Source organism: Manacus candei, unplaced genomic scaffold (genome assembly GCF_025592945.1).
Source record: "Manacus candei isolate 608988 ecotype Guabito, Panama unplaced genomic scaffold, ASM2559294v1 h1tg000014l, whole genome shotgun sequence".
Taxonomy (NCBI): Eukaryota; Metazoa; Chordata; class Aves; order Passeriformes; family Pipridae; genus Manacus; species Manacus candei.
Window position 1 is genome coordinate 32,384,968 of NW_026138062.1, and position 25,722 is coordinate 32,410,689.

General features: G+C 36.1%; 1 protein-coding gene across 6 annotated transcripts in view; it reads right to left on the reverse strand.

The window, feature by feature from the left end:
- The window catches only part of FRY (FRY microtubule binding protein), a 234,108-nt gene that overhangs the window by 90,743 nt on the left and 117,643 nt on the right, over window positions 1-25,722 (reverse strand). For all 6 annotated transcript variants that reach the window (XM_051778816.1, XM_051778817.1, XM_051778812.1 and 3 more), the window contains 12 exons: window positions 18,850-18,989; window positions 16,850-16,940; window positions 16,366-16,445; window positions 16,167-16,247; window positions 14,447-14,615; window positions 11,945-12,037; window positions 11,752-11,850; window positions 9,092-9,193; window positions 4,690-4,793; window positions 4,125-4,233; window positions 3,128-3,214; window positions 1,170-1,341 (listed from right to left, as the gene is read on the reverse strand). In XM_051778816.1, the coding sequence (XP_051634776.1) occupies window positions 1,170-1,341; window positions 3,128-3,214; window positions 4,125-4,233; window positions 4,690-4,793; window positions 9,092-9,193; window positions 11,752-11,850; window positions 11,945-12,037; window positions 14,447-14,615; window positions 16,167-16,247; window positions 16,366-16,445; window positions 16,850-16,940; window positions 18,850-18,989 (1,327 nt within the window). The remainder of the gene's footprint in view (window positions 1-1,169; window positions 1,342-3,127; window positions 3,215-4,124; window positions 4,234-4,689; window positions 4,794-9,091; window positions 9,194-11,751; window positions 11,851-11,944; window positions 12,038-14,446; window positions 14,616-16,166; window positions 16,248-16,365; window positions 16,446-16,849; window positions 16,941-18,849; window positions 18,990-25,722) is intronic.

Consider the following 25,722-nt stretch of genomic DNA (forward strand, 5'->3'; position numbering starts at 1 on the left):
GCTGCATGAAGTAAGATCAATGTTTTCCTCATGAGATAGCATATTCCACTAGGAATTATATTCTGATTCAAACACAGAATATGTTGCCTGCTCCAAAAGGAATGTTTACATATTATACATGGAAACTAGAATATTGTATCATAAACAGCAAAAAATGGCTAATACAAACTAAGAATTTAACAGTGCAAACATTTGTTATCAAATACTACGTTGTGCATTTCAACAGCAGTGGGTCTTACATTGCTTATTTCTTGATATTACTACAATAATCTAGCACAGTACAACACAGGTCTTTGCCACTTGTTTAGACTTGGTTTCATTCACATAATTTTGGGGACTTAATGAAGTGTGAAGCTGAGCAGCCAAATTGTGTTTTTTGACAACAGAAACAGGGCATGATACAGAGGCTCTTCTCCTACAGAACAGGGTTCCCTCTACACATTGCCTATGAAGGAAGCTCAGATAACAGTGCTAATAACTTAGGCACTTCAGTACAACTTTATTTTGAATTTAAAAGTTTTGCCCTTTTGAAAGTTTCACTTTGCGTGAGATACTGCATGTAAAATGAGGATATCAAGGGAATCTTTAACGGTTTTCAAAGCTGGTACATTTTCTGAGCACAGGTACTGTTTGTAACAGGATGAATACCCATGAATAAACAAAGCTATTCAATGTGGGAGGCGTGTCCAAGGCACAGGGTATGTGCCAGGGCAGAGGAGCCCAGGGGAGCACGCGCCGACATAGGTAACCTCATTGGTCAAGAAGTCACATGGTGTTAAAGGATAAAACAGTGCGGATTTTAAAATAAAGGCTCTTTGTCTCACCACCTCATGAGGAGCTGTTTTTCCTTATTATATAAGGACTTGGCGTCCCCTACAATTCAACGATGAAAGAAGCTAATCCTTAACTATCTGTGTGTTTAATCCATCCCAGAACACCGCATTGCTACCGCTTGTGGAGCACGACTGAGGACTTTTCAGAAAAATTTAAGAAGAGCAGCATTTGTCTAACTAAACCATACATTTCAATAGAAGGCACAATAAAATAAATGCTTACAATAAAGAAATCAATGGAATACTTAACAATAATAAACTATTCTGCTCAAGTGCTGAAGACTTTTTCACATCCATTCTCATCCAAGTTTCTACTTTGTCCATTATCTTACTGACCTATCATTTTAGCTTCTTCCTCTGTAAGAGTTTTGCTCAAGTACGTTTTCTTCACTCTGAGAGTGTTTCCAGAGGGAAGGACAGCTCCAGTCACTGGCATTGGAGGTTCACCATCTTTTTGCTGCAAGCTATCAGCAATCACCAAGAAAGCTCTCAGACCGATATTCATTCTCTGTAAAGTTCAGAAGATGGATGAGTATCATAATCAAATAATCACATTCTATTCATATTCTTCATTCACTTTGAAATTTTGAGTATGCACTTGCCAGCATTTTTTTTCTGTATCTTCACTACATTACCTAGTCTAATATACTTCACAAAAAATGCCCATGAAATACATAGTGAATTCATATCTCCACTATGAGCAGTGCTCTCCCCTCTTATTTCTAACTATTTGCATTAGTACATTATGTTTTTATCTTCAGGATAAAACACATGAATATGATCTGAGATTTAGTAATGTGCTGTAAGTGGACCTTCAGTTAAACACAAATGTCCTACGTGGTCCACTATGAAAAAAGATCAATAATTGTCTTGAAAGGCCTCTGGGTTGATCATACTGAGAGAAAAGTCTGGAATGATGCTCAGTGTCAAACTACAATGCGAAAACATCAGTAAGATGAGTCTAAGTGACCTGAATGCCTTCTGGGAATTCACCAGAGGAAAACTTTCAGGCTTTGCATTGCAATGACTAAAAGACAGAATGTTTTCCATTTTTCAGGAATGTGTTCCAAAAACTCAAAGGCTGTTCTACTGACAGTCTCCAAGAGACATGTTTACATAAATTATGGGCTTTTTTTTGAAGAATGCTAAAATCTACATACATAAAAAGTGGCTCTATAGTTTCACTGTTTTCAGATTTACAATGTTGTTGAGAAAAAGTAAAATTTCAGATGTTGATTCATGAAGGGGCTAAGGACTATGTCCCCCCCCATCAGCTTGAGTATATGCAATGCTAGTACACAATGTCCTTTGCAGGACCCTCCTCAGTCAATAATGCAGGTGACTGATTCAGAGCATGGCAGGCACTACCTGCTCAAAAATTCTGTTTCATTTTTGTCTATTCTACTGCGGAAAGATGAAAGCTGTGCTCAAAGTAAAGCCTGTTTTTCACTTTTGCTGCTTTTGACAGTAAAAGGTTTAATCTACTTTTCCACATTTTTTGTATCAAATATAATTTTGGTAAGGTAACTCATTCTATTTTAACACCTTAGTGAATAGATATGACTGTTTAATATTGCAAGATTAATATTGACATGTGTTATGAGATGATCACAAATTATTTTTATTTTTCATGTGTTTATTCTTAATTTTCAAATGAAAATATTTTCAAAATTTTAAGTAAATGCATTATTTTTAAGAGAATTTTTAATTCTTTTATTATTTATTTATATATTGATTTTTTTTTTGAAGTTTTTCAAATTTCTGTTTACTTTCTCTAGGAAAAGCACTAGGAAGTTGACTCACGACACCAGCTCCAGTGGAGCTTTCCTGGCCAGAGTGGTAAACTTATTAGAATGTTTTCTTTTTTTTTCATCTTCAATTCTTCTTGCACCATGTACTCTTTTTCAGTAAAACTGTTTTGAAAAACATTGGAATTGTTACAGAAAAATTACTGTTATATTGAAATAGTTTAAGCCATTGTATGTAATAGCAGCAGAGTGATATGGACATCAATATGTTTATTTATTTATTTATTTATTTATATTTTTGTTTTATACAGTTCCTCTACTTCACATTTGATATTCTTCACTGAGAAAACATGGGATAGGCATAAACAATGTGACATTTTACAGGTAAAAGTCCACAGATGTATTTCAGCAATGAATCAAATTCAAGATTTGGCCTGAAAAATGGACAAAGGTGAAAGCATGCTTAGAATGGAACCAGGAAGTACATGTAGGACATACAATACATATTAACTCAGAAAAAGAAAAAAGAGCAGATGTACATCATACCTCAGGGTTGAGACTGAAAGCTTTTGCTGGTTTTCCAACACAAAGGAAGTCAAAGATAATTTCTTTCATTGCAAAATCTAAACGCTCCTAAAACAGTAAAAATACTGCAAATCATTAGCTGCCCACTTCTGCTACTTATTTTATTTAAGGCAAAAGAATGCTGAAAGCCAGTTTAATCAGGATTTATTTAAATATATGAAAAAACAGATTATCAGAAGTATGTAGAACATATTATCAGATCTAAGCTTTTAACACTGCTTTATGTTGACAAAGTAAAAAACTTCTAGGATTTAAATAGGAAATTATCCATTTCGGAAATAAGGCTTTTAATTATTTCATTTAAGCTGTGGTAATTATGGTACTAACACAGTATTTTATATAAAAGGAACTTGTTCACAGATGGTACAGTTCAGGGAAGATTTTAAGCATCTGTTTGATTCATTCCTATTCAGAGACTTTTAAGTATGTGCTTAAGTGCTTTGCTCAATGGGAATGTTTTCTGAATCTTAGTCATAAAAGAGATGAAGCTTCCAGCACCACAGGTTAGTTTATTTTAGCGATTCCCATCTGAACCGATGAAAACTAAATGCTGAACTTCATCTGACTTACTGCTTGCAACTTATTGTCCTATACAGTAGGAATGATTCGGTACCAAGATAAAACATGGCTTACTATTTTGAACTTTACTGACAGTCAGAGCCTGTCAACAAATGCATTTTCTGACTTGCTGGAAATGAATAAAACTGACAAAAATTACATTTGAGTTGAAGTGAACCGATTTTTATTTATTCTCAGTGGAACTTGCTGTTCAAAAGAAGTTTGCCCCAGCTCAGTCTATAATTTCATCATTGCCTAGATGAAAGATACTGACAACAGTGTTGCAAAAAATTCAGTCATTAGAAGAAAATTAGAAAATTCAGTCATCATTTGTTAATTTGTTACTGGGAAAAGAAGTTGTTCAATATACGGAAAGATATATGCAATGGTTCTCCCATACCTGTGCAATAAACTGTATTATCTTCACAAAGATGTTTAGAGGCATATCTCTTGGCACAACACCACGGGACCCTTTTGGGAAAAGTGTTGTGACAATAGTAATAAGTCGACTGCAAAAGAAAAAAAAATTAGACATTTCTGGACCTTGCAGACCTTCACTTACCATGACACTACCATTTAGAATGACTAGAAAGTATTTCCTTTGAAATGAAAATGTAATGGAGTATCTTGTTCTGATCCTTTGCTACAAATTCAATGTCATTATTTTATTTCATTACAAGGAACAATAAATCAGTCAACGGCCACTACAAAAATATTTTTAACTTTCCCCAGGCAAAGATTGATTTTTAGTTTTTCTAAAAGCAGAAACCCTTTATACAGTAATTTTAATAGGTGGCAGAAAAACTGACAGCGCCACAAGAGGGAATATTTTGTAGTGTACAATCGAGTTTCTCATTTCACAACACAAATAGGTTCAATTCAAAGGAATTCAGGAGAACTATAAAATCTCTTCACTGGCAACATCCACTCTACAAGGGATTTTCATCACAAATAAAGCATTTTACCTTTGGGTAGCTGTGTTGCTTTCACATTTAATTCTGATCATGTAAACCCACAGTAGTCTGTACAGAGATTCCAGTGCAACTCGAGCCATTTTGGGGTCCTTGTTCTAGAGAAATATATAACATAAGAATAAACTTCAGGAACAAATTAGAAAGGAAGTCCTGCACTTAACAGATGTTAAGGTTCAGAGTTTTGACAATTAAACTACAAAAAAGATACACCCTCACAGCTGCTCAGTGTTCCATTCCTGTAGCTGCAGGATGCTTATGCATCTGACCTACTTTTCCTGTTACTACTTAAGTTGCTGAAAAACCCAAGTATCAAGTTAGTTAAATTAGATACATGTTGCAATCTAAAATCTCAGTTTGAAACCCACCTCAATTTGACTCTGAAAACCTCATATTCATTAGATTCCATCAATTCAAAAGCTGTTGCCCTATAGTGGAGACCTGGTATGAAGAACACAGCAGATAAAGAAATGTACCATACATATTCAAATGTGAAAGGATAAAAATCTGAGGATGCTTAGGCTGGCCTAATTAACATGGCATCTAGGACCAGCTGGACTGAATTGGATTATCTAATTTTGGAAACTTCTGAACTAGTACAAGACTTATATTTGGTTTTTTTCGGTCGTATGCCATTTTCTGTTTCTGTGGCAGTTTTAAGGGCTTTCTGTGTAGTGACAAGTTTATGCAGTCCAATCAGATGGTCTCCCACATGCTGGGCCATCTGCTGGGTTAAACTTTGAAGGAGTTCAGTACACTTTGACCCAAGATAAGATTTGCCTGGCCCACAGTGCAAATCTCCATGGCAAAGATCTGAGATACTGTCTGCATACAAATGTTGAGTCATAGATCAAAGACTGTGGTTTGATCAAAGAACCTGCAAATGATGCCGTCAGTAATTATTGAATGTGTATTGGTCTGGATTCTGCAAAATTGAGGGAAGGCAATTTGCCAGTGATATGGGAGATAACTTCAACTTTCAGCATGGCATCTGTCACAAGTCTAGGAATAGAAACACTTTCCTTGGGTTGCAATTCCCATTTAACTCCTTGACAACACATTTTATGCAATAAAGCTTTATGTGGACAGAAAACTGAATATCATTTTTTGTTTATTATAGCAGTATACAATGGTTGTCACAAATGATTAGAATAAGTGGTAAAAGGAATGCCGAAGTTTACTTGGTCCATTAATCTTTGCAGAATATTCAAATTGTAACATCTGTTACAATCAATTTTTTTATTAACTTCTTTCCTTTCAATCCATTTTTCATCAAGGATAATCATGTCAGTCCTTGTAAACTTCAGACCTAAAAATCTGATTTCTTCAACAGGTGGTAAAGTATATTTATCAAAGTTTATTTTTACCCCAATGTTTTCAAGAAAACAGCAGACTGTGGTTAACTGAGATAAGGTAACAAGAGGCTATGTAGCAGAGGAGGAAGTTATCTCTGTTAGCAAATGTCCAAACATTCTTGCAAGGAGATAGTTCAGCTGTGACGGCAGTTGAGAAGAGATGCAAGAGAAAAGGGCTGAGACCACTATCATTGGAGTTTTCCAAAAATAGCAGACTAGTTTTCCATCAGGAACAGTAAGTGGCATAGAAGAAGTAGGATTAAGAGGAATTATAAAAAGTCCAAGAAACATCCAGGGAAATCATGGGCATGTCCATGAGCAAAATCTTTCCAAGTTCACAGTGGTACTTTGGAAATTCCCAGTACTTTGGAAAGCATGCAGTGTGTCACCCTTTGGAAAACAAAGTGAAGTTCACCACCAATTCAGTCTCTTTAATATTTCAAGATTTTTGTCAACAAGAAAAACCCAGCCAGTAACCCTATTAGGAGTATTTGGCCTAATATATCTGACATCTTCTTCACTTTCCCAACAGGACATACAGGCATTGGATGTGGTTCCTTTACCACTGCTGGCAGTGCCAAACTCACTGCTGGGGCCGAAGAATTTGTCAAAGCTGATGTAGGCCTTCTGAACACAGTAGCACTTGGTGACTGAGCTCTGCCAGGATCTGCTCTCTTTCTTGACTGATAAGTGCTGCTGGCTTTTATCCGTTGCTGTTGCTCTTCTAGAAACTTCTTTTTCAATGCTTCTGCCTCTTCTGCTGTGATGGGCGGAGGAGCAACTGGTCTTCTAGGCGTGAGGCCAATTTTCTTTAATTCATCCACCTCTGTTGTCCAATAATATGATGTTAAATCTGGCCCATTCAGACCGAAGGGATATTGTTTCGGTACCCATGGATTCATCCCTGACATAGGCATTGTTTGACCCATTCTTTGTAAAGTAAGTTCTGCACTCTTGGCTGAAATTGTACTGAAGCTTTCTCCTTGTCCCAGGAGGTTTGGAGACAAGGAACTATTGTTCCCTCTGAACAATTTTGCTTCTAAATGAAACACAGAGCTTTGACCCTCTGCTATATAGAATTCTTGTCTAGAACAGTTTTTTGCAAATAAAGTTTAGTTAACAATAAACATTCAATTTCAAAACCGGGATACTTATTAACTTTTACACCACTTTCAACAGTATAATAGGAAATGTCCTTTGGCCAGAATGTGGTCATGGTCAAATATTTCCATGTTCCGGCAGAAATCTCCTTTATAAATTCAAGAGAAAAGTTTGTTTCTGTAAAATCAGAGATTTGCTAGTTTATATTAAAATCAGAAATATTATTAGAATATAAAACTTCTATCTTTCCCAGTGTATGCCTGACGTTATTTTGGGAAGGAGATTGTGCTCTGTGGAGTGTAAAGGCTCATGAGAAACCTGACACATTATGTAGTTTGAGGCAGCCCACACATCATGAAGTTCTACATATTGTTGGTGTGCACAACTGTCCTTCTAACAGAGGTATTTCTAGCTCTTCCTCCAGCAATGTGAGTTTGGCTTGGGTTTTGAGATGCCAAATTTCACTGTCTGGTGAAGCGATTGCTTCAATGACTGGGGGATCTCCTTCTCTATGCTGAGAAAGAGCGACCATTTTCTTAATTTAGCCACGTATTCAGCTACCTTACCTTCTCCCCAAACTAGAGATTGAATGTGCCCCCACATTAATCTATGAGCCGTATAAATAGAAGTATATCAAAGAATTACATGTTGCAAGACAAATTCCAATTTTATTTCCAATCAGTAAAGTAGGAGCAACTTTATTTATATTTTCGGTAATTGTTTCAAAAATTGGTCAGGATCTCCTTGAATTTCAGAAAAATCGATATTTCCAGCTGGCTCCTCAGAAATCTTACAGCTGTAGCTGCCTTTTCTGAAGCTTTTACAACTGCATAAACCCCCCAAAATTAATTTCAATAACAACATGTTTATTCTGAATCAATTTGCAAATAAGATTCTAATACATCTTCACCAAAAGTAAGGAATTCAGGGACAGGTGGAAAGAAATCTTCAGGCAGACTGAACATTTTGAAGAGCTATTCTAACAGTAGGATCCATATGAAGAGAGCCAAAACAAATTGTTTCATTAAGACAGAGAGGAAGTACAGAGAGAAAGCAACAGCAACAAAGGATGTAATATAGACCTTTCTGAAAAGCTTGTGAATTCAACTTTTGGAGAACAGATATTTGGCTCTGAGCTGAGGAAGTGGCTGCATGTTCTACCTGAGCTGTTTGCAGAAGCCTCGTAACCACTAGTTCAACAAGTCACACGTTTGGAGGCCCTTGATTTGACCTAACCACTTCACTGTGCTTCTTATATTGCTCTTTTCAGGTAAGAACAGGGCCATCCTTCCACATAGATGCATTTTTAGCATGGTACGGGGCATGAGTTTTTGCACAAGTAAAAGACTTGTAAAAGAAGCAGTAGTAATGATAATGAGCATATGTGTATTGAACAGTATGTGCTGTACAGGAACCAGAGCAGATTGCAGTGGACAGTTAAACTTCAAAGATCCAAAAAACATGGTGAAGGAATCAGAATGGATATGTGGAGGAAACAAAATAGTTTAGGGTTTCTGTAATGCAACTTCACAGAGTGAAACAGGCAATGGAATCAATGTCCTACAAGTAATACCATTTTGAAAAAGTAATAAGTTCTTTGTTTCGAATGCTTTTGTGAAAAAAAGCAAATTACTATTGGTTCAGTTTAGGTATGCCACTCAAGCTAATAACTTTCATCAGCAATCTTGTCTGTTTTCATTGCTGTTTGACTTGGGCTTAGTTTGAGTTAGAGAAATAGTAGAAATTCAAACTAGGCCCAAGAATATCTTTTTGCTATTGAAAAAATCTGAACAGCTAAGAAACTTGTCCTGTAAGGAATAAAATTATGTATAGAATCACGTAATAGCAATAATTCAGTACATTTACCTAAAAAGGATTTGCAAGAGATCAAAAGTGCATACTGAAGTTTTAATGCAATATTAAAACCAAAAGATACTAACCTTCAGATTGGATAGGCAGTTGTTGAGGAAAATATGCCATCTGTTTAAAAAGAACTGCTTCTGACTGACACAAAGCAGGCATGTTACCAAAGGGTACAAAGCCTAAACAGGAAATGGATGTCAATACAGTGTTATTTTCGTGCCTACGCAACACAAAAGTAACTTAAGAGAGCTACTGTAAACCCGAAGTTGTAACTCCTCCATTTTGTGCAATACAAGTTACCCAACATTAACCATTGGTAAGTAGTACAATTTAAAAGGAACCTTCTCTATTAAAAAACTATTTTTTTTTAAAAGAGAAAGAAACTTCTCTATTAAAACTGCTACACATATGTTTTATGCATGAACTAAAACCAACCAAATGTGTACTTATGGTAGTATAATAAATCCAAATATAAGGCACAATTTTACAGCCTCTCAAGGCTAAGTTTTGTCACTTTACTGAGAAATGATAGCATGGAAATAACTAAACTCTATTATTATAACAGGTATCTCGCCCTCACAGAAACCAACCCACTACAAGGACTCAGAGAGATTGTTGGAAGTTATGAATTCTCAGACGCCTATTACTCCTCAAAATCTGCACTCACGATATGTACTGAGAGACATGTCAAACACCCTAAAGAATTGTGTTAAAATACAGGGAATGCCTGGGTCTGCTGGGAGTTAGATCTTGTGAAGGGAAAACTAAAAATAAGCAAAGCAAAACACAGAAGGTCAAATACTGGAACCCAGTCTCTTTGTCAACACTTACTTTGACACTGATATTGTAAATGTTACACTAAAAAATAAGCTAAAATACACCCATTTATTTTGAAACTGACTTTGCTATTTCAACAAGACTTTAAGTTTTTAGCTGTCATGCTAATATATCCAGTCAGAACTTAAAAGTTATTAGTCAAAACCAAGGTAACTTTATTTTTGAGATCAATGACTCTCAAATTAACTCTAAAATTCTAACTTCAGCCACAGCTCAAAGTATAAACACATTAAAAATCCCAGTTTTTGTTCCTGTAATATGTTACATAAATTGTTTATAGTTAGGTTAGACCTGATTTCTTGAGCAAATGGCAAATGTACATTAATTTTTATTTTTATAATCTTCACATCCAAAATACATATGGGAGAGGATAACTGAAGTCTTCTCATAGAAGACTTTCTTATCATACAGTTGAGTACTTGATGGGATCCCAGAGTTTAGTAACATCCCAAGAGTGTTACAACCCATCCTAAGGAAGAGTCCTAGGAGGGAAGGTACAAACCATCTTCTGGAATTTCCTAATTCTCTCCCAAGAGAACACCAATGACTAGCTCATGTGAGATACTTTTGGACAGTGAATGAAGCAAGATGAATGCCCCCATCCTGCCTGTATAGTGAGTGCATCGATTCACAAAACACTGATCTTGGTCCTGGTTCAGACTTTAAAGAGTGTGCTTTCTTCCTGGAAGCCTGGAAATATGCACGGCAGTTATTTCTGTCAACTGTTTGCCTTTCCCCTCCTCCTCCTCCTGGCAATGTTTGTATTTCTAATCACACCCTCACAAGAATCTATTCTGTCACTTTTAACTATGTAGCCTCCAGTGTGGTATGTGTAGACAAGCAATCAAATGCAAAGCCCCAGCTGTGCAATCCTTTCTCAAGCATGTAGTATCGACTTTGGCAAGTATGGCCATCAGTTTGACAAGTTCTACTTAGTGTAAAAACTGTACAGTAAAGCTCTAGCCTGCTGCAGTTTCAACAATGTTTTACTAACTCCGCAGAGTGGAACAGAGCCACACAAACACAAGCAGAGTGAAATTAGAAATCCATCTCAAAACTTCCACTAATTCAAACTGGATCAGGACTGTGCCCCAGGGATGCTCTGACTCTCCCCTGGGAATACTGTAACAGGCACAGAGATCAAGCACAGTCCTCCAGTCCTCCCAGCAGATTCGCTAGTGCTAGTGACCAGAATTTGCTGAGGGAACTGGGAGCACGGAAGCCTTTTTGACTTTCCCAAAGAATGAGGGAGGAAAAATGACAACTTTCTTCACTTGAAAGGTCCAAAACTTCAAAATGGATTAGCTAATACCACATTGCTGACATGCGCTGACCCAGTTGGAGAGACAGACTGCTTAAGGCGGCCAGCATCAAACTGACTCAGATCCTCATTTAATTCAGATTAACTCATGATTCCAAAAATACACTGCAGTGCCACTGTTCATCTTACAGGAAAAAAATGAAATAGGGAGCCGCACAGTAGCCAAGTTATGGATTTAAAAGGGCATATGTCATACATTTTTCCTTTCCTATAATGTATTATTTAAGCCCCATGAAAGGGTTGTTCCCACATGCCTCATTTATTCCCGCTTGACAAGAAGTGACCTCTATTCTTCCTCCTCCTTTCCTAATGTTTACACATAGTAAGTATGAGAAAACCTAACCATTTAATAATCACATAACCAGAAGCTGAAAGCATCTCTTTGATTCAGACGAATTTAGATCATATTCCGAATAAAATAAATGCAGTTATTTTCCGTGAACACAATAACCTTCCCTGCAAATAGAAATGTACCAGTCATAACCAAATGCAGAAAAAAAGTTTTGCAATTTCCCAAGAGTCTTGCTGAGAAATATTTATGATGAAGAATTTTAAGCTCTGCTTCTTAGGGTTACTAACCAAAGAGTGCTTCTTTCGTGATGAAAGTTCAAGCGTTGTATCATACAGGCTTTCAACAAAGTTCCTCAGACAGGGGACATTCACTTCATTTTTAACAGCCTGAAAGAAAATTTCATGTTAATAAAATATTATTTCTCAAGCTTTTTAATCTAATTTAAAGAAATTATGGAAACAACAAGAAAAATAAACTCACAGCAGCTACGGGGACAAGAATTTCGACAAACAGTCCTGCCAGTGCATGCTTGATATCTTTGTCTTTAACTTCAAGGAAATAATGTGCACATTCCTAAAACAAAACAAACAAGAAACATAAATTGCACATCAACTGGAATAAAGACCTCTAAATGTTTGCTGAATGCACATCAAGAGTCAGTGACTATTTTTATCCTGCAAATCCCACTGAAAACATTTGCCTATTAACTTCTAAATCTGCATTCTGCAGCAAGCGGGAAGCGGGATGTAAGTCACGATCAAGGATCTGTTACTTTAATCCAGAAACTCTCCACTGACTCCAGCTGTGCCTGGTGGCTTTTTGGGGCTGGAAATGGAGTTGGAAGGCCAGGGTCTGGCCTTATGCCTTCCCCGTGTGTATCTTCAAGGAGCAGGACTACTAGACAACATGGACTGCTTTACACAATGCTTTGACAGGCCAAGAGGAATGTAATTCTCCAGTAAGACACTCAAGGCAAGTAACAATCTTACTTGTAAATATTTTTGGATAAATTTCATTGATGAGATTCTTGCACATTAAGGGTCAATATAGAACTGTGCTATGTGAGAGAAGAACCACTACAATTTCCAGCCTGCATCTGGGGCTTAAGACAGAAAGTAAAAATATACTTTGTCCTAAACACATAGCAAACTACTATCCACACAGCTGTGTTGCTCAGGAAGTAAAGGAGGGGAGATAAGCATCCACCCACTTGTGTGTTTCTGAGCAACTTCTCTGAGGATGACAAATCCTATTGCTCCAGTTACTTCTCCGGGTCCAAGGACCAAACAGCCACTGACTTTACAAGGAAGGTCCTCACTGACCTTTTTTCCTGAATATGCGTGCAGAGTGGTTTACACCTTAGATTATGCATCTTTTTTCCTGTGTGTAATCAGGATTATACACAACTTAGCTTTAATCGCTCCAGCCAGTGTTCCTGCACTGCTTATGCACTCTTTGGGGGAAGACAGGCTCTTCTGGAGCTCACTCCTGAAATTAGCTCACCCTTTGCAAGTGTCTTTTCCTACTACAGTAGCACATGTGGGACAGAGCTTTTAGATGAAACACTGCATATAGACATTGAAACTAACAGACAAACTGCACAAAGAATCAAAATGTATTTCACCAAAATGAGTAAAACTGGTTTTCCCCCCCATACACATTGCATCTTATGTCACACAGCAATACATATAAGAATTAATTTAGTGCTGAGATATTGTGGTAGAGGGAGGTAGAGATCATTTGCATCCAAATTTTCAGTTCTACTATGCGGGAGTTTTACCAGAGATCTCAATAGCAGTGATCACTAGATCCCAGCAGTGCTGTGTCATAAAGCTGTGCCACAAACTCATTCACTCATATTAGTCATGTGCACTGAACACACACTAATTTGATATTTTGCCAGCTCTGGATAACTCACTTTAAGTTGACACATACTAATATGTGTCTATATAATTAAGAGTAAAGGAAGAAGAAAAATGACCTGTTTCTGTGGTGTTAAGTATGTTTTAAATATGTTATTAAATATGGTCTAAAATATATTGCAAAGCTGAAATAGAATGTGCTTCCAGTTCAGGCTTTAAAGAAATGGCTTGGTGTGTCTGGATGCCTGTGTATTAGTATTCCACTGTCAAATCCTTACTCATGGGCATCTAACATTGATTTTTTTCTCCATCTACTCTATCAATAAGGTGATCTTTACGTGGAGGTTTACATAAAACATGTATTTTACTGGAGTGGCTACAAACTCTGCAACCATGAGGGTGATCCTGAATAAAAACAGGAGAATAGAAAGGTTAAGCTAAATAAACCTGCTAATGGGAACAGAAATAATTGTACATTACCAGCGAGAATGTTGCAACATGAAATAGTTTCTTGCCTTTTACAAAATTATGTAATCTCTTAATTTAAAGCATTCATTATAACCAAACTATGCTCTGTACTAGTGACTCTCAAACCAGGAGGATACAGAATGTACCCTACAGGAAGCAGGGTGAAGGTGTGGTGGAAGCAGACAATACATCCAAGGGAAATTCCATCCAGCTTTTGCCTCAATTCTTTGTCTCTTGCTCAGTGTTTTTCTCCATCAGAAATTTCTCTCTTTTCTGGCAACTACATCAGTGTTGGCAGATTCCTTCTGGAGGCAGTGAGCAGCTAGGGAGACAAAGCTAGGCAGGGACACAGGGCAAGGAGCAGCTGTGGGATGGTAGGGTGGAAGGTCTGGGGTCTACAGAACAAAACCACTTTTAGTTGGAGGGCAAGATGTAGGGACTAGAGGCATATGACTGATGAAAAGTGGTATGGAATGACACACTCCAGAGACTGGAGACTGGAGCACTGAGGTTCAGAACAAGTAGAAAGTAGCTGCACATAAATTTATGTGGGAATGACATATGGAAAATCTCCTGGAACATTACAGGAAAGCTAAAGGCTAGCCCATTCAAAAAGGCCTGGAAATCACAATTATATACTTAAGAATTTTACCTGCATAAACTGAAGAGAAGCTTCAAAGTCCTCCACAGGATACATCTTAATGCGAAAGAATTTCATTCCCATTATAAGACTGATAATGCTTTGAACTACGTATGGGCTTTGTTCTTTATGCCGCAACTCTTTTAGCTCTGCCATAAATTTCTTCTTTACAGCAGGAAATCTATGAATTCAGATTGGTTAGTTCCAAAAATTTCAAAATTAGTATTTGAAATGTATTGTAAGGCATATGAATTGGGAAAAACCTAAAGGAGATTTAAAGCATTTCACTCAGTATGCGAATAGATTTCTTTTTGTTTAGATTTCTTTCACTTCTAATAAACTCGTAAGATGAAGCATACAGTCTGATCTCAGTCCCTTTAGAGAACCACATCTTCCAAATTATTTTACCATGCACCTCTTTTATATGAGAGCTAATAATATCATTACAAATAACCCCCTCACATATTTTTCAAAAATCCATGATGAAAGATAATTTTCTAGCAAATACATGTAATGCTTTCAAAAGAAGATGTTTAAATTATAACCATGAAAACATTCAGATAAGCAGTTTTTCAGTTCAGGTTTTTTATCTAACAGCCATTACAGTAACACTTAAGCATTAATAACTACAACAGCTTTGGATGGAGGAGTCTACGACAATTTTAATCTCCCCCACAAATCTATTGAAGGTGTCTTTTGAGACATACTGTCCATAAAAATAACATACAGAAAGATCATCCAACAGGACCTCCTCTCCTTTTTGAGACGAAATCAAAAGAATATCATTTTCATGGGCAGGTGTAGTTTGTAGTAACCTTTTGTTATCACCTTTGATAGACAACATAAGTGAATTAAAAGAAACAGGTTGGCAGGAAGAAACCCTTTAGTGACAGAAACATCTTAGCAAGGCCCTTCAGAACTGGAGAAGAAAGGCAGTATTTATGGAGATCATGTATATTTTGACAGTCAAACTGAGGCTTTGGATCCAGATGCCACTTTTGCATTTGACCCAGATAATTTAGAAGCTCAGGTAAGGCCTTACCCGAAGTTATATGATTTCCAGAAACTCAAACTATTTTGTCTACATCAAGCTAAGCTGACTGGTTTTGTAGAGCAGACTCTCTCAGCAACACCAAAAAGTCAGGAGACAGGTAGCATTATGTCGGGGCAGTAAATTCTATCCTTTGCTTAGTTTGTGGCGTAAGAGTATGATGAGAGGCTATATTGGGTACACAAGCTTCTGAATTTGTCTGTTTCCAGATCCAAAAAGTGTTTTATGTCATCTGTTCTAAGAAGGATGAAGGGTTCAGAAGCAGTTACATTAAGTTCTAGGCCTAAATAATGGCAGAGAGACTTAGAATTGTTTCTATGTAGGAGGATAGCCATTTATAGGTTTGCTCAGCTAAAGAAAAAATAGTATATAGAAAAAAATTAATTAAAATAGCTCTCTTCAGCCCTTTGGGATTTCCACAGACATCATTGCTGAGATAAGAAAAATAATGCTGCTGTAGTCAAGTTGAATTTATTCAGTATCACTGGACTAGATGCAGAAAGCCTCTGATTCCCTAGAGGTCAATGCTACAGAACACCTAGATAAATAGAGGGTCAATGAACTGAACTAACTTATTCATACAGTATTTTTAAAGAAAGTGAGAAAATCAGAATATTCACATGCCAAGCAAGTAGAACTTGTCAGATTCATAGGGGAAATAAGATATTCCATTTTGCTTACTTTGCTTGAGCTAGAACACCTATTACTTCTGCATACAAATCTGCAACAATGTGCATATTTCCAGTGTTAGGACCAAGGTACCTAGTAAGAGAAAAAGAAAGAAAGCTCAGCTGAGAAAGCATACTGTTTGAACCACAACTATTAAAAAAATAAGCAAGCATTTTTTTTCATAGAATTTTTGTACGAAAAAGAGCCTTACCCTTCTTTGTACTTAAAGTGCTTGAAAGCCAAGTTAATAACATCATTTACCAAACTGTCTATTACAGGATGAAGTGGAATCTGAAAACACAAAATAAAACATAACAAGGACATATATGTTACACTTCAATACCTCAGAGTATTACTCATGGGTATCATCCATACAGAAATATGGTATCAGCTGAAATAGAATGTAGCTAGAAAAATAGCTGGAATAAGCCAGCCACTTGATGTTTATTTAATATGGAAGATAAATACTTTAGCTCTTAAGACTTGGCAAAGTAAAGTCTGTACAAGCACAGAGTACTATGTCCTGCAGGTGCAAGAAAGACAGCAATGAACAAGCATGCAGAATGTACTTCATGTTTTTATTATACTTTTAAAGATGCAAATAGAAAGAAGAATCCCAAAACTCACTTTACATCGGAAATTACATTGGTAAATTCCATCATTTATTAGTTAATGGATAAATTAAAAACTCATACCTGTTTCAAAACTTCTATTAATACTAAAGAAAAAATAAAATCAATAGCCAGATCTCTTCTCTCCATTAAATAGTCCCTCTGCTGTTCATCACTGCAAAATCAAACCAAGACACATGATATTTCAGAGATGTGTCATAATACATATTATATACCTTCTTCAGTTACACAAATACAGATAACAGGGGATTGTGTTCTACTTTTTAAATTGCAGTCCAGCATTTTAGAAAGTAAGGTACTGTTGTGCTCTTAAAGTCTGAGATAAACAGACCAAATCTAACTTGCTTCAAATGCTTAAATATCACTATCCATTTCCTCCCTCCTTTTTTCTGTTTAAGATCTACACAAAAAAACCCAAATCAAAACACAACTAAGGAAATGTATGGATTTTGTATTCTAACAAATGGATTTCATCTCAAATTCCTTGCTGATGCCACCATTTAGACTATTCTTAATTACACTTTGGTGGCAAATGTAATACATTACATTGTGCTATCAAATTCATATTTAGATTTGTGATGAATTTTGGAAAATGCCTTAAAAGCACTGATGGAGAATTCATAACCAAACTCCATTCTCTTTTAAAAACGGTTCTGGTGTTAATTTTTTAACTTTGGCAACACTTGTCAAATGTTCAAACACATTCTTAGTGTAGAATGACACAGAGGAATAAAAGTCTAAGGTGAGTAGCCTGCAATACAAAACCAAAAAAATACCCATTTAGATCACCTGATCAGAGTTTCAAGGTGTATTGAAAAGATAACATGAAACATATGTTTTTAAAAATGTACTTTTTGTAAAATTAAACATTAAAGGAACAGTTCTGGAGTCCATTTGAAGCATTTAACACTGATTTCAGTGAGATTTTTGTGTAAATTCAGCACAATTTTTATAAACATTAAGAATTTCAGTTATTTCAATTATACTCGCACTCATCATAAAATATCCATTTAAGAGTACTACTTGATTGATGAAATAAATTATTTGCATTTTGGTTTTCTTGGTTTCACATTAACTGGAGACAGGACTGGTAATAATATTCTTTCTGCAACACTACCAATTGACATAATGGCCTTGTTCCACTGCTAAACTGACTTTCAACTAAATTTTAGGTGGAGTTCCTGAAGACATCTATTTATGAGTAGGTAGTCCTGCAACTAGCTGAGAAAAAGAAGGAATTCAAGTCAAGGATTCATCTCATCCAAAAGTAGACATCTAATTGATGAATCATGTCTTCATACTGCCTATTTCTACTGACATAAAGGGTCTGAAAGATTCTGATTCAGGTTCATATCTAAAACTAGCCCCTACTCCTTTGTTCCAGCAACTATTGCTTTCCGTAGTTACTGGATTATAACGTAATCCTAATGTGAAGAATTGCCTATGTATTTCCAAATACCAGGCCTGACAGTGTTGATTCTCCTGCTGCTTCATTAAACTGTGTTAATGTACTACCAAAGTATTCAGAAAAACTGTAAGTCTGAAGAATATATCTGTACCAAACTACTAGACCTCAATATAACCAAGACCAATCTACTGCCTTAACACTGACGAACTACTGATATCTTTATTTTTATGTGCTTGTTTCTTTAAAGAGTTAAGTCAATGTTGTTAAAAACTCTTTAACTGATTCTCAAGGTTTTGGATTGAGGATAGGTGTATATGAAATTTCTATGTCCAAGCAGAACACTATATTAAAAAAATTCTTCCAAGTGTCACAGAATTACTGCCTCATCACATAAGTAAAGAAGACACATCAATATTTACATGACATCAAAGCTTTCAAAACAGCAGCAAGACAAACATAACAGCAATGTCGTGTTTGAACTACCAGGATCATAACTTTAAAGACACAATTACTGCATCCATCAAGAAGCCAAGAGAAGAGTTCCAGGAACAAGCAGAAAAAAGATACAACAACCTTCAGACAACTGTTACCTCACAGAAGCCAATTTTACCTTAGAATTTATAAATTATGTATGTATGCAGATTCAAAATCATACCTTTTGGATTTAGTGCTTGTTCTTGGTCTGTACTCATGAGATTCATCTTCTATGCCATTCTGCCTTTTATACCAATCAAACAAAGTGCGCAGGATAGAGGGTAGACAATATTCTGAAAGTGAGCTCATTGAGCTTATAACCTATGGGGAAAACATAACAAATCAACAAATCAAATACTGTTGGAGTTTCCCCTCCTCCTTAAAAAAAGTACTAATTCAATGGTTATATATGTTCTTTCTTGTTTTCATCTAATTTTTGAGAACTATGGGACAAGCAGTGACACTTAATATTCTGCATTTTATATCTTTAAAAGACATGCAGACGTGGCACGTAGGACATGGTTTAGTGGTGGACTTGTCAGTGTTGGGATTGTGGTTGAATTTGATGATCTCAGAGGTCTTTTCCAACCTGAGGGACTCTAGGATTCTATAAAACATAAGCAGAAATACAATAGTGGAGTGTATATAGGTAGTGTCTTTATATTGATGATATTAAAATCCATTAAAATTGCGTGTCATATCTTACTACATATCAGAACTATCTAGTTCTTCAAGGGGGTTATTTTGATTTGTTCCATAATGCTGATTTGAGTTTGAGCATATTTTAAGGAAAGAAAAAGCAATGAATCAGAAGCACTGTCTTTGGGGGTTGTATCTGACTGCTGGATGCCCCTCCTGAAACTCAGAACATATAAGCTCTGCAATAATTTTAATCAACTGATCGTACAGATGCATTCATCTTACTCTTAGGTTCACAGACCTGAAAACTTAGGCTTCTCTTTTATATATAGGAAAATATTTACAGTTTCCTGTGTCTTTGTGTGCACAAATAAACAAAACATAGTTTAAAATTATTCCTTAGAAGTTCCTGATTAAACAGCTCTAGTGGCATACCGGAAAAGATTACTGCTCACTCAGTATTAACTGTGTCACCAATTACAGAAATGTTATTGAACATATTATTACTGAACTATTTCTTGAACTTCCTATTACTGGAAACCATAAAGCTACAAAACATGAGAAGATAGAAAAAACACTCCATTATTATACAAGAGGATATTATATGTACTGCAACAGAATGTTCATAGCCACAGTATTTGTGGACATTCTAAGAAATCAGAAACCAATTATTTAAAATAGGAAGAAATTACTGATCTAGAGATTTACCACCACCTCATGATCATGCAGGGCTTGATCCTGTGAAGTGCTGAGCATCAGGAGTAAAGAACGTGTACTTCATGTCAAGCACACAGATTATGTTGTCAGGTTTATCTACCTGCTTAAACTTAAACCAGTACATTTCAATGCTTGTGGAAAAACAACAGCATTTAATGTCCCATGTAAGACCAAGCTTGTGCGAACACTGTGACTAAGACAAGAGTAAAACTGGCAGACTGAGTATCTTACACACAATTTCCAAGTATTAGGATAGATTTAAATGAGAACTTTTGTGGATAACAGTCAGTCTAGATGAATAACTCTGACCTCTTTGGAGGTTTTCAGCCTTAGGATTTAACTAACTCACACTGACATTGTGGTCTAAAGCTAATGAGACACTTCCAGAATGAAGTATTATTGCTCGGGTATTATGGTCTAAAATTAAACATGGTTCATCAGAAAGCTGTCACAACTGCTCCTGTAAAATTAAAAGTTTCTATAAAAATATGGTGTTAAGAAAGCTTTCAATCCAGTGTTTGCAATACATTCTATTACCTGAAATATGAAACAAGCTGCTGTGGAAGATGGCACTAAGGCACTGCTTGCAGCAGTGACAGGAGACCTTTCATGACAAATTACTACAGCACTTCAGGCTCAGTTATACCAAAGCCTTCTACTACAAGGCTTCAGATAAATACTCAGAAGACATGAATGACCTGGTGTCAGGGCAAAGCATTCGTTACCAACTCACTTCTCTATTGTTTTCCAAAAGTTTTTCTGAAGCTGACAGAACACTGGTTGTTAATTATGAGATGGAATGAAAAAGGGTTTGCTAGGGAAGACAAGAACAGAATCAAAGAATCATAGAATGGTTTGGGTTGGAAGGGACATTAAAGATGATCTAGTTCCAACCCCCTGCCATGGGCAGGGACACTTTCCACTAAACCAGTTTGATGAAAGCCTTGTCCAATCTGGCCTTGAACACTTCCAGGGATGGGGTATCCACAATTTCACTGGGCAATCTTTTGCAGTGTTTCACCAGCATCATCATAAAAAATATCTTCCTTCTATTTAGTCTGAACCGAGTCTCTTTTAGTTTAAAATTCTTACCCTTTGTCCTATTGCAACAAGCCCTACTAAAAAGTCTGTCTCCAAACAGATCTAAATATCTTGAAAGAAATCACGATATGTAACTACAAATGAAAAGTTGTTTCAGTCATGACGTATTTATCACTGCTGTTCTTTAAATCCCAGTTATACAATTTCACTAGAAAAAGTCAAAGGGATTCCTGTTAAATCTTTTCTGCTGAATTTACAGTGTGTGTCTTTAGTAGGGATAAAAGGTCAATATAGTTTTGTTTTTTTTAATCTTTCTGTCACTGCACTTTTAAGACAGGAAGGAAGGGTGGACTGGGCAAAGACCTGGCTCTCAGGGAACAGGAAGGGAGGGAAGTCTAGCCAGCTTGCCAGCATGCCTGTTTCTCAACCCTTTCATTTTCTGGAAGTAAGTCCAGGAGTGAGATGAATTCTAGCTCTGTGCTGCTCCTGAAAGGGAGTGCACAGATGTACAAATATCTCCTTGTTGGACAAATGATCATGTTCTTCCATCATAAATGAACTACCTACTGTATACCTTAAGGATAAGAAAGCTGCACAAGTAGGGAGTTGTTTAAAACCTGTGTTCACAGAGCATTAAATATACTTTATGCAAATGCTTAATATTTATTTTGGACTAAAATGCAAGAGGAAATTCAATCAAATTCTGCCCAGATAGTTTGCTACAATTTATATACTTCCATAAAATCTAGTTATATTATCAAAATACAAATATAAGAAATGTTTCTGCTAACAGCAGATAGATGTGATTACCCTTTTCATTTCACTTATGAATTTATACGTGCTTTAACAGCAAATATATTCAAAATTGCATCCAATTCCCAAGAGTACCACTAATTTCTTGGCTCTGCATTTTTTTCATATACCATATATGTCAGTGCGTATGTTGAATGGGCATTTTCTTGCCATTTTAATAATGCAGAATTGCAGTACTTCAATTTTGCATAGGGTTGGTTTATTTTTTGTAAATCTGTTACTCACACAGTGTCTGCATATTTTGTCTTCAAATTGCTGTTGTGTAGATTCTAAATAATTGACTTCAGAAGTGAGATTTTACACTGTATCAATGTTACTGAAAGCAGAATTTGGTAAACACTCTTTTAGCTACGTTTAGGATACCCATAGACATGCAATAATGTCTTCCATTCTTTCAATATTTCTAACACTTCATGCATATCTGTAGCAAAGCCCCAGAACTACAGACGATATGGATTCAAGGAAAATAACAGCTGTAGTTAAATCCTTGCTCCTTCAAATCAACAGCAAAACTCTTACGGACCACAGTAAGATCAGGATTTCATATATGCAAGATACAACATTGCAGACATAAAGTTAACAATTCCTGTTCCATATATTCCAGACTAGAGGAGAGGGAAGGTGGAGAGATGAACTGCCTTAAACTCTAATCAAAGCAGCTAATGCACTAATTCTGTTGGATCCTCTGAGACAAAACATTTTTTACTGCTAATGAGAGGTTTCTAGACAAGCTAACTAATTCAAAAATTTGTAAAACGACATATTAGCAGCAAGTAGTGCAGTTGTGTTTGTGAAGATCTCCTTTCATTCACATCTTTGTTATAAGCATGTTTTGGGACAGTGCTATAAAGCTAAATCTCCTGGAAATGGTTAAAACTGATAACTATTCAAGTTGGGCTAGTTTTCATTTATGGCCTTGGCTTTGTGAGACATAAAGAAACAGGATTTTTTAGTATTGTAATTTTTTAGATGGCTAATTTCACCTAGCTTGCTTATACATTATCAATGTTTATAGCTATTTTACTGCCAGCATAACATTTTACATGAAAACCCATTTATTTTTAGTGGGCAGCAAGTTCAGTTCTGAAGGTACTACCTTTAATTTTGCCTTCAGATGTACTTTGTTACACAGTACTTGAACCCGAACCTCTTATCAGGAGCCAACGGCTGTTTCATGACCCCATCACCACCATCTTATCCTTCCTCTACCATGTGCCCTTTGCTGGTGAAGAAGGACAACGTTTAAAACTCAGGGAAAGACAAAACACAAAAGGAACCAACCACAGTGCTATGGCAATGATGATGATACCAGTATTCACTTACTATATCTAACAAATATAATAATATTGGATAAGAATAATCAGCCTATCATTAATCACATTTAGGTTGTTATGAAAAAGGAAAAAATTAATCATTAGTATGCTGCTTATTGTCTATTTATATTTACATTTTCCACTTTTTTATTCTTATTCATTTTTAGTTTCCTTTTTTTACCTTGATCTATTTTTGTTGGTTTTGTCTCCTAAAAGTATATAAAACATTAAATGAAATATGTAAAACATTAAATGCTTTTGCTTTCCAATCTGTATTCTCCAACCTAGTGCACTTCTAGAAAGAGAGCAGTATAACTGAAACAAGGACAAGTTTTTGTGCAGTTTATGCTGAAACTCCTTCAACAGGCACCTCATAGAGATAGCTTCATATAAAAAGTAAGCCTTGTTGTTAAGTTTTCACTTCCATGGCCAAAATGTCACATTTATTCTGTAATTTTATATGGAAAACTGTCTGTAGCTCAGTCCAAGATTACACAGTGCCTTTTTTCTGCCTCCAGTGCTGTTCATGAACATTTATATACTGTGGTAAGAACAGAAGATGCATTAGTAGAGGTTGAGAAAAGAGTAATAAAAGTGTTTCCTTAGGTGAGGATAAGCCTCTTGGAGAATTATGAGTTTTTGCACCCTAGCTTTTGATCTTTTCATGTACTGCAATTTTATGGTTTCCTGTAATAGGAAGTTTAAGTCATAGTTCACTAGTACAATGTTTAATAACATTTCTCTAATTGGGAACACAGAGCATGCTAATACTGGAGCAGTAATGGTCTTTGCCAATAGGCAACTAGAGCTGTCTAATCCAGAACTTTTAAAACATGATTTTAAACATACTGTAAGATTACTTAAAAACATATGACAAAACCTACATAATTTCCTGTATCTATTTTCTTTATATACATGCACACCTAAAAAGGAAAATACAGTCAGTGTAAGGAATCCAGTTTGTTAGGCTAATGGCGAAACACTCTGCAAGTCAGGATAAGTACAATCACTTCATACATTGCTCAAGATACTATTATGAGTTTGAGGAGGGTGATGCAATTGGCAGTCAGACGTACTGTCTGTCTCACAGGAGCCACTGACCACACCTATGTGGAGAGAAACAGCTCTGCCTGTGCACAGACTCTTGATGTTGGATACATCACCACCATCAAAACTACCACTTCTAAAAGGGTGTTGGAGAATGTGCAGGAAAAAGTACTGGTTCTCAGAGAGACAGAGATAGAGCTATTTAGGGGTAGTAAGCAATGCTTTCATAACCATCTTTTGGGGGATTCAGTGTTAAACAATGCTGATTACACTGGGTAGCTAAAGTTCCAGTCTGCATATTGTGAGTTAGTGTAAAGGGTTTTTTTGGGCTGGTCTTTCCACCTCTGAAGCTGACTTGCAAAAAGCAAATTTTAAATCAGGTCATGCCTTACCTTTGATGCTTTTTAATCTACAGTTAAAAGAGGCAACTCAGATATTTTAAAGTGACAAGTGGCTAGTAACCTACTCACTTCAGCATTACCTATAAATTTCACTCAAACTGAATAGAGATAGTTTTGATAACAGTAAGATTAGAAAATTAGGTTCCTCTGACAGTGTGTCACTTTTTATAACTTAAAATTGTAAGTAAAAATTATTAGACACCCCTTGAGAATGTTTGTTCATGGGGATTCTCTCTGTTTTCCTCCTTCATTTCTGTAGTAAAAATGTCAGGAATGTCATGTGTGGCCTTTTTTTGTTTTGCTGGATGACTTAATGTGTTTCAGGAAAAAATACCAAAGCTTTTCATACCTTACCTGGAAGGGAAAAGTAAGGGATTATCAACCTGGTCTTCCTGCATCCCATAGACTCTTTAAATATTTCAGTATCATGTCAAATCATGATCTTCCAGGTTTCCTAAGTAGCCCATACCTTAATTTTCAATATCAGCAAAATTATTCTTACTTTCATGACAGCTTTATCATACTGACATATTATGATTTGAAAAACGGTTTTATAATGAGATGTACTTACTAATCTACTGAGTGAAATATGTCAAGCAAAGAAAGACTTTTTCCTATATTTTCTTATCTCTATTCCAGCTCAGCTCTATCCAACTACTACCATGCATCACAAAATTTTGTATGATTGTATGAATTTAGCCAAACAAAAATTATTTTGGTAAGGATGAACCATGTTCTCGTAAATGGGCTCATAAGCCAGGTTCACGTCCCATCTGCCAATCACAGGTGTACATCAATCCCAGGAGCACTATAACATCTCAAAATGATAATGCTTTTTAAGTGGAAAACATGAATGGGAAACATGAAAACGGAAACATTGCCAACAATCTGGGCTGAGGCTGACAAATGATTTTGAAAATTTCAGTTTAAATATTTTGTTTTGAAAATTTCAAGGAACTGAAAGGAAGGTTTTCTGACAAGACTTCTAAGGTAATCTCAGCTCTGTACTTTTCTATCAACTCTGCACACAGGTAGGACTCTAGATACACAGATAGAGATACATGAATGACTCGCATAACAAAA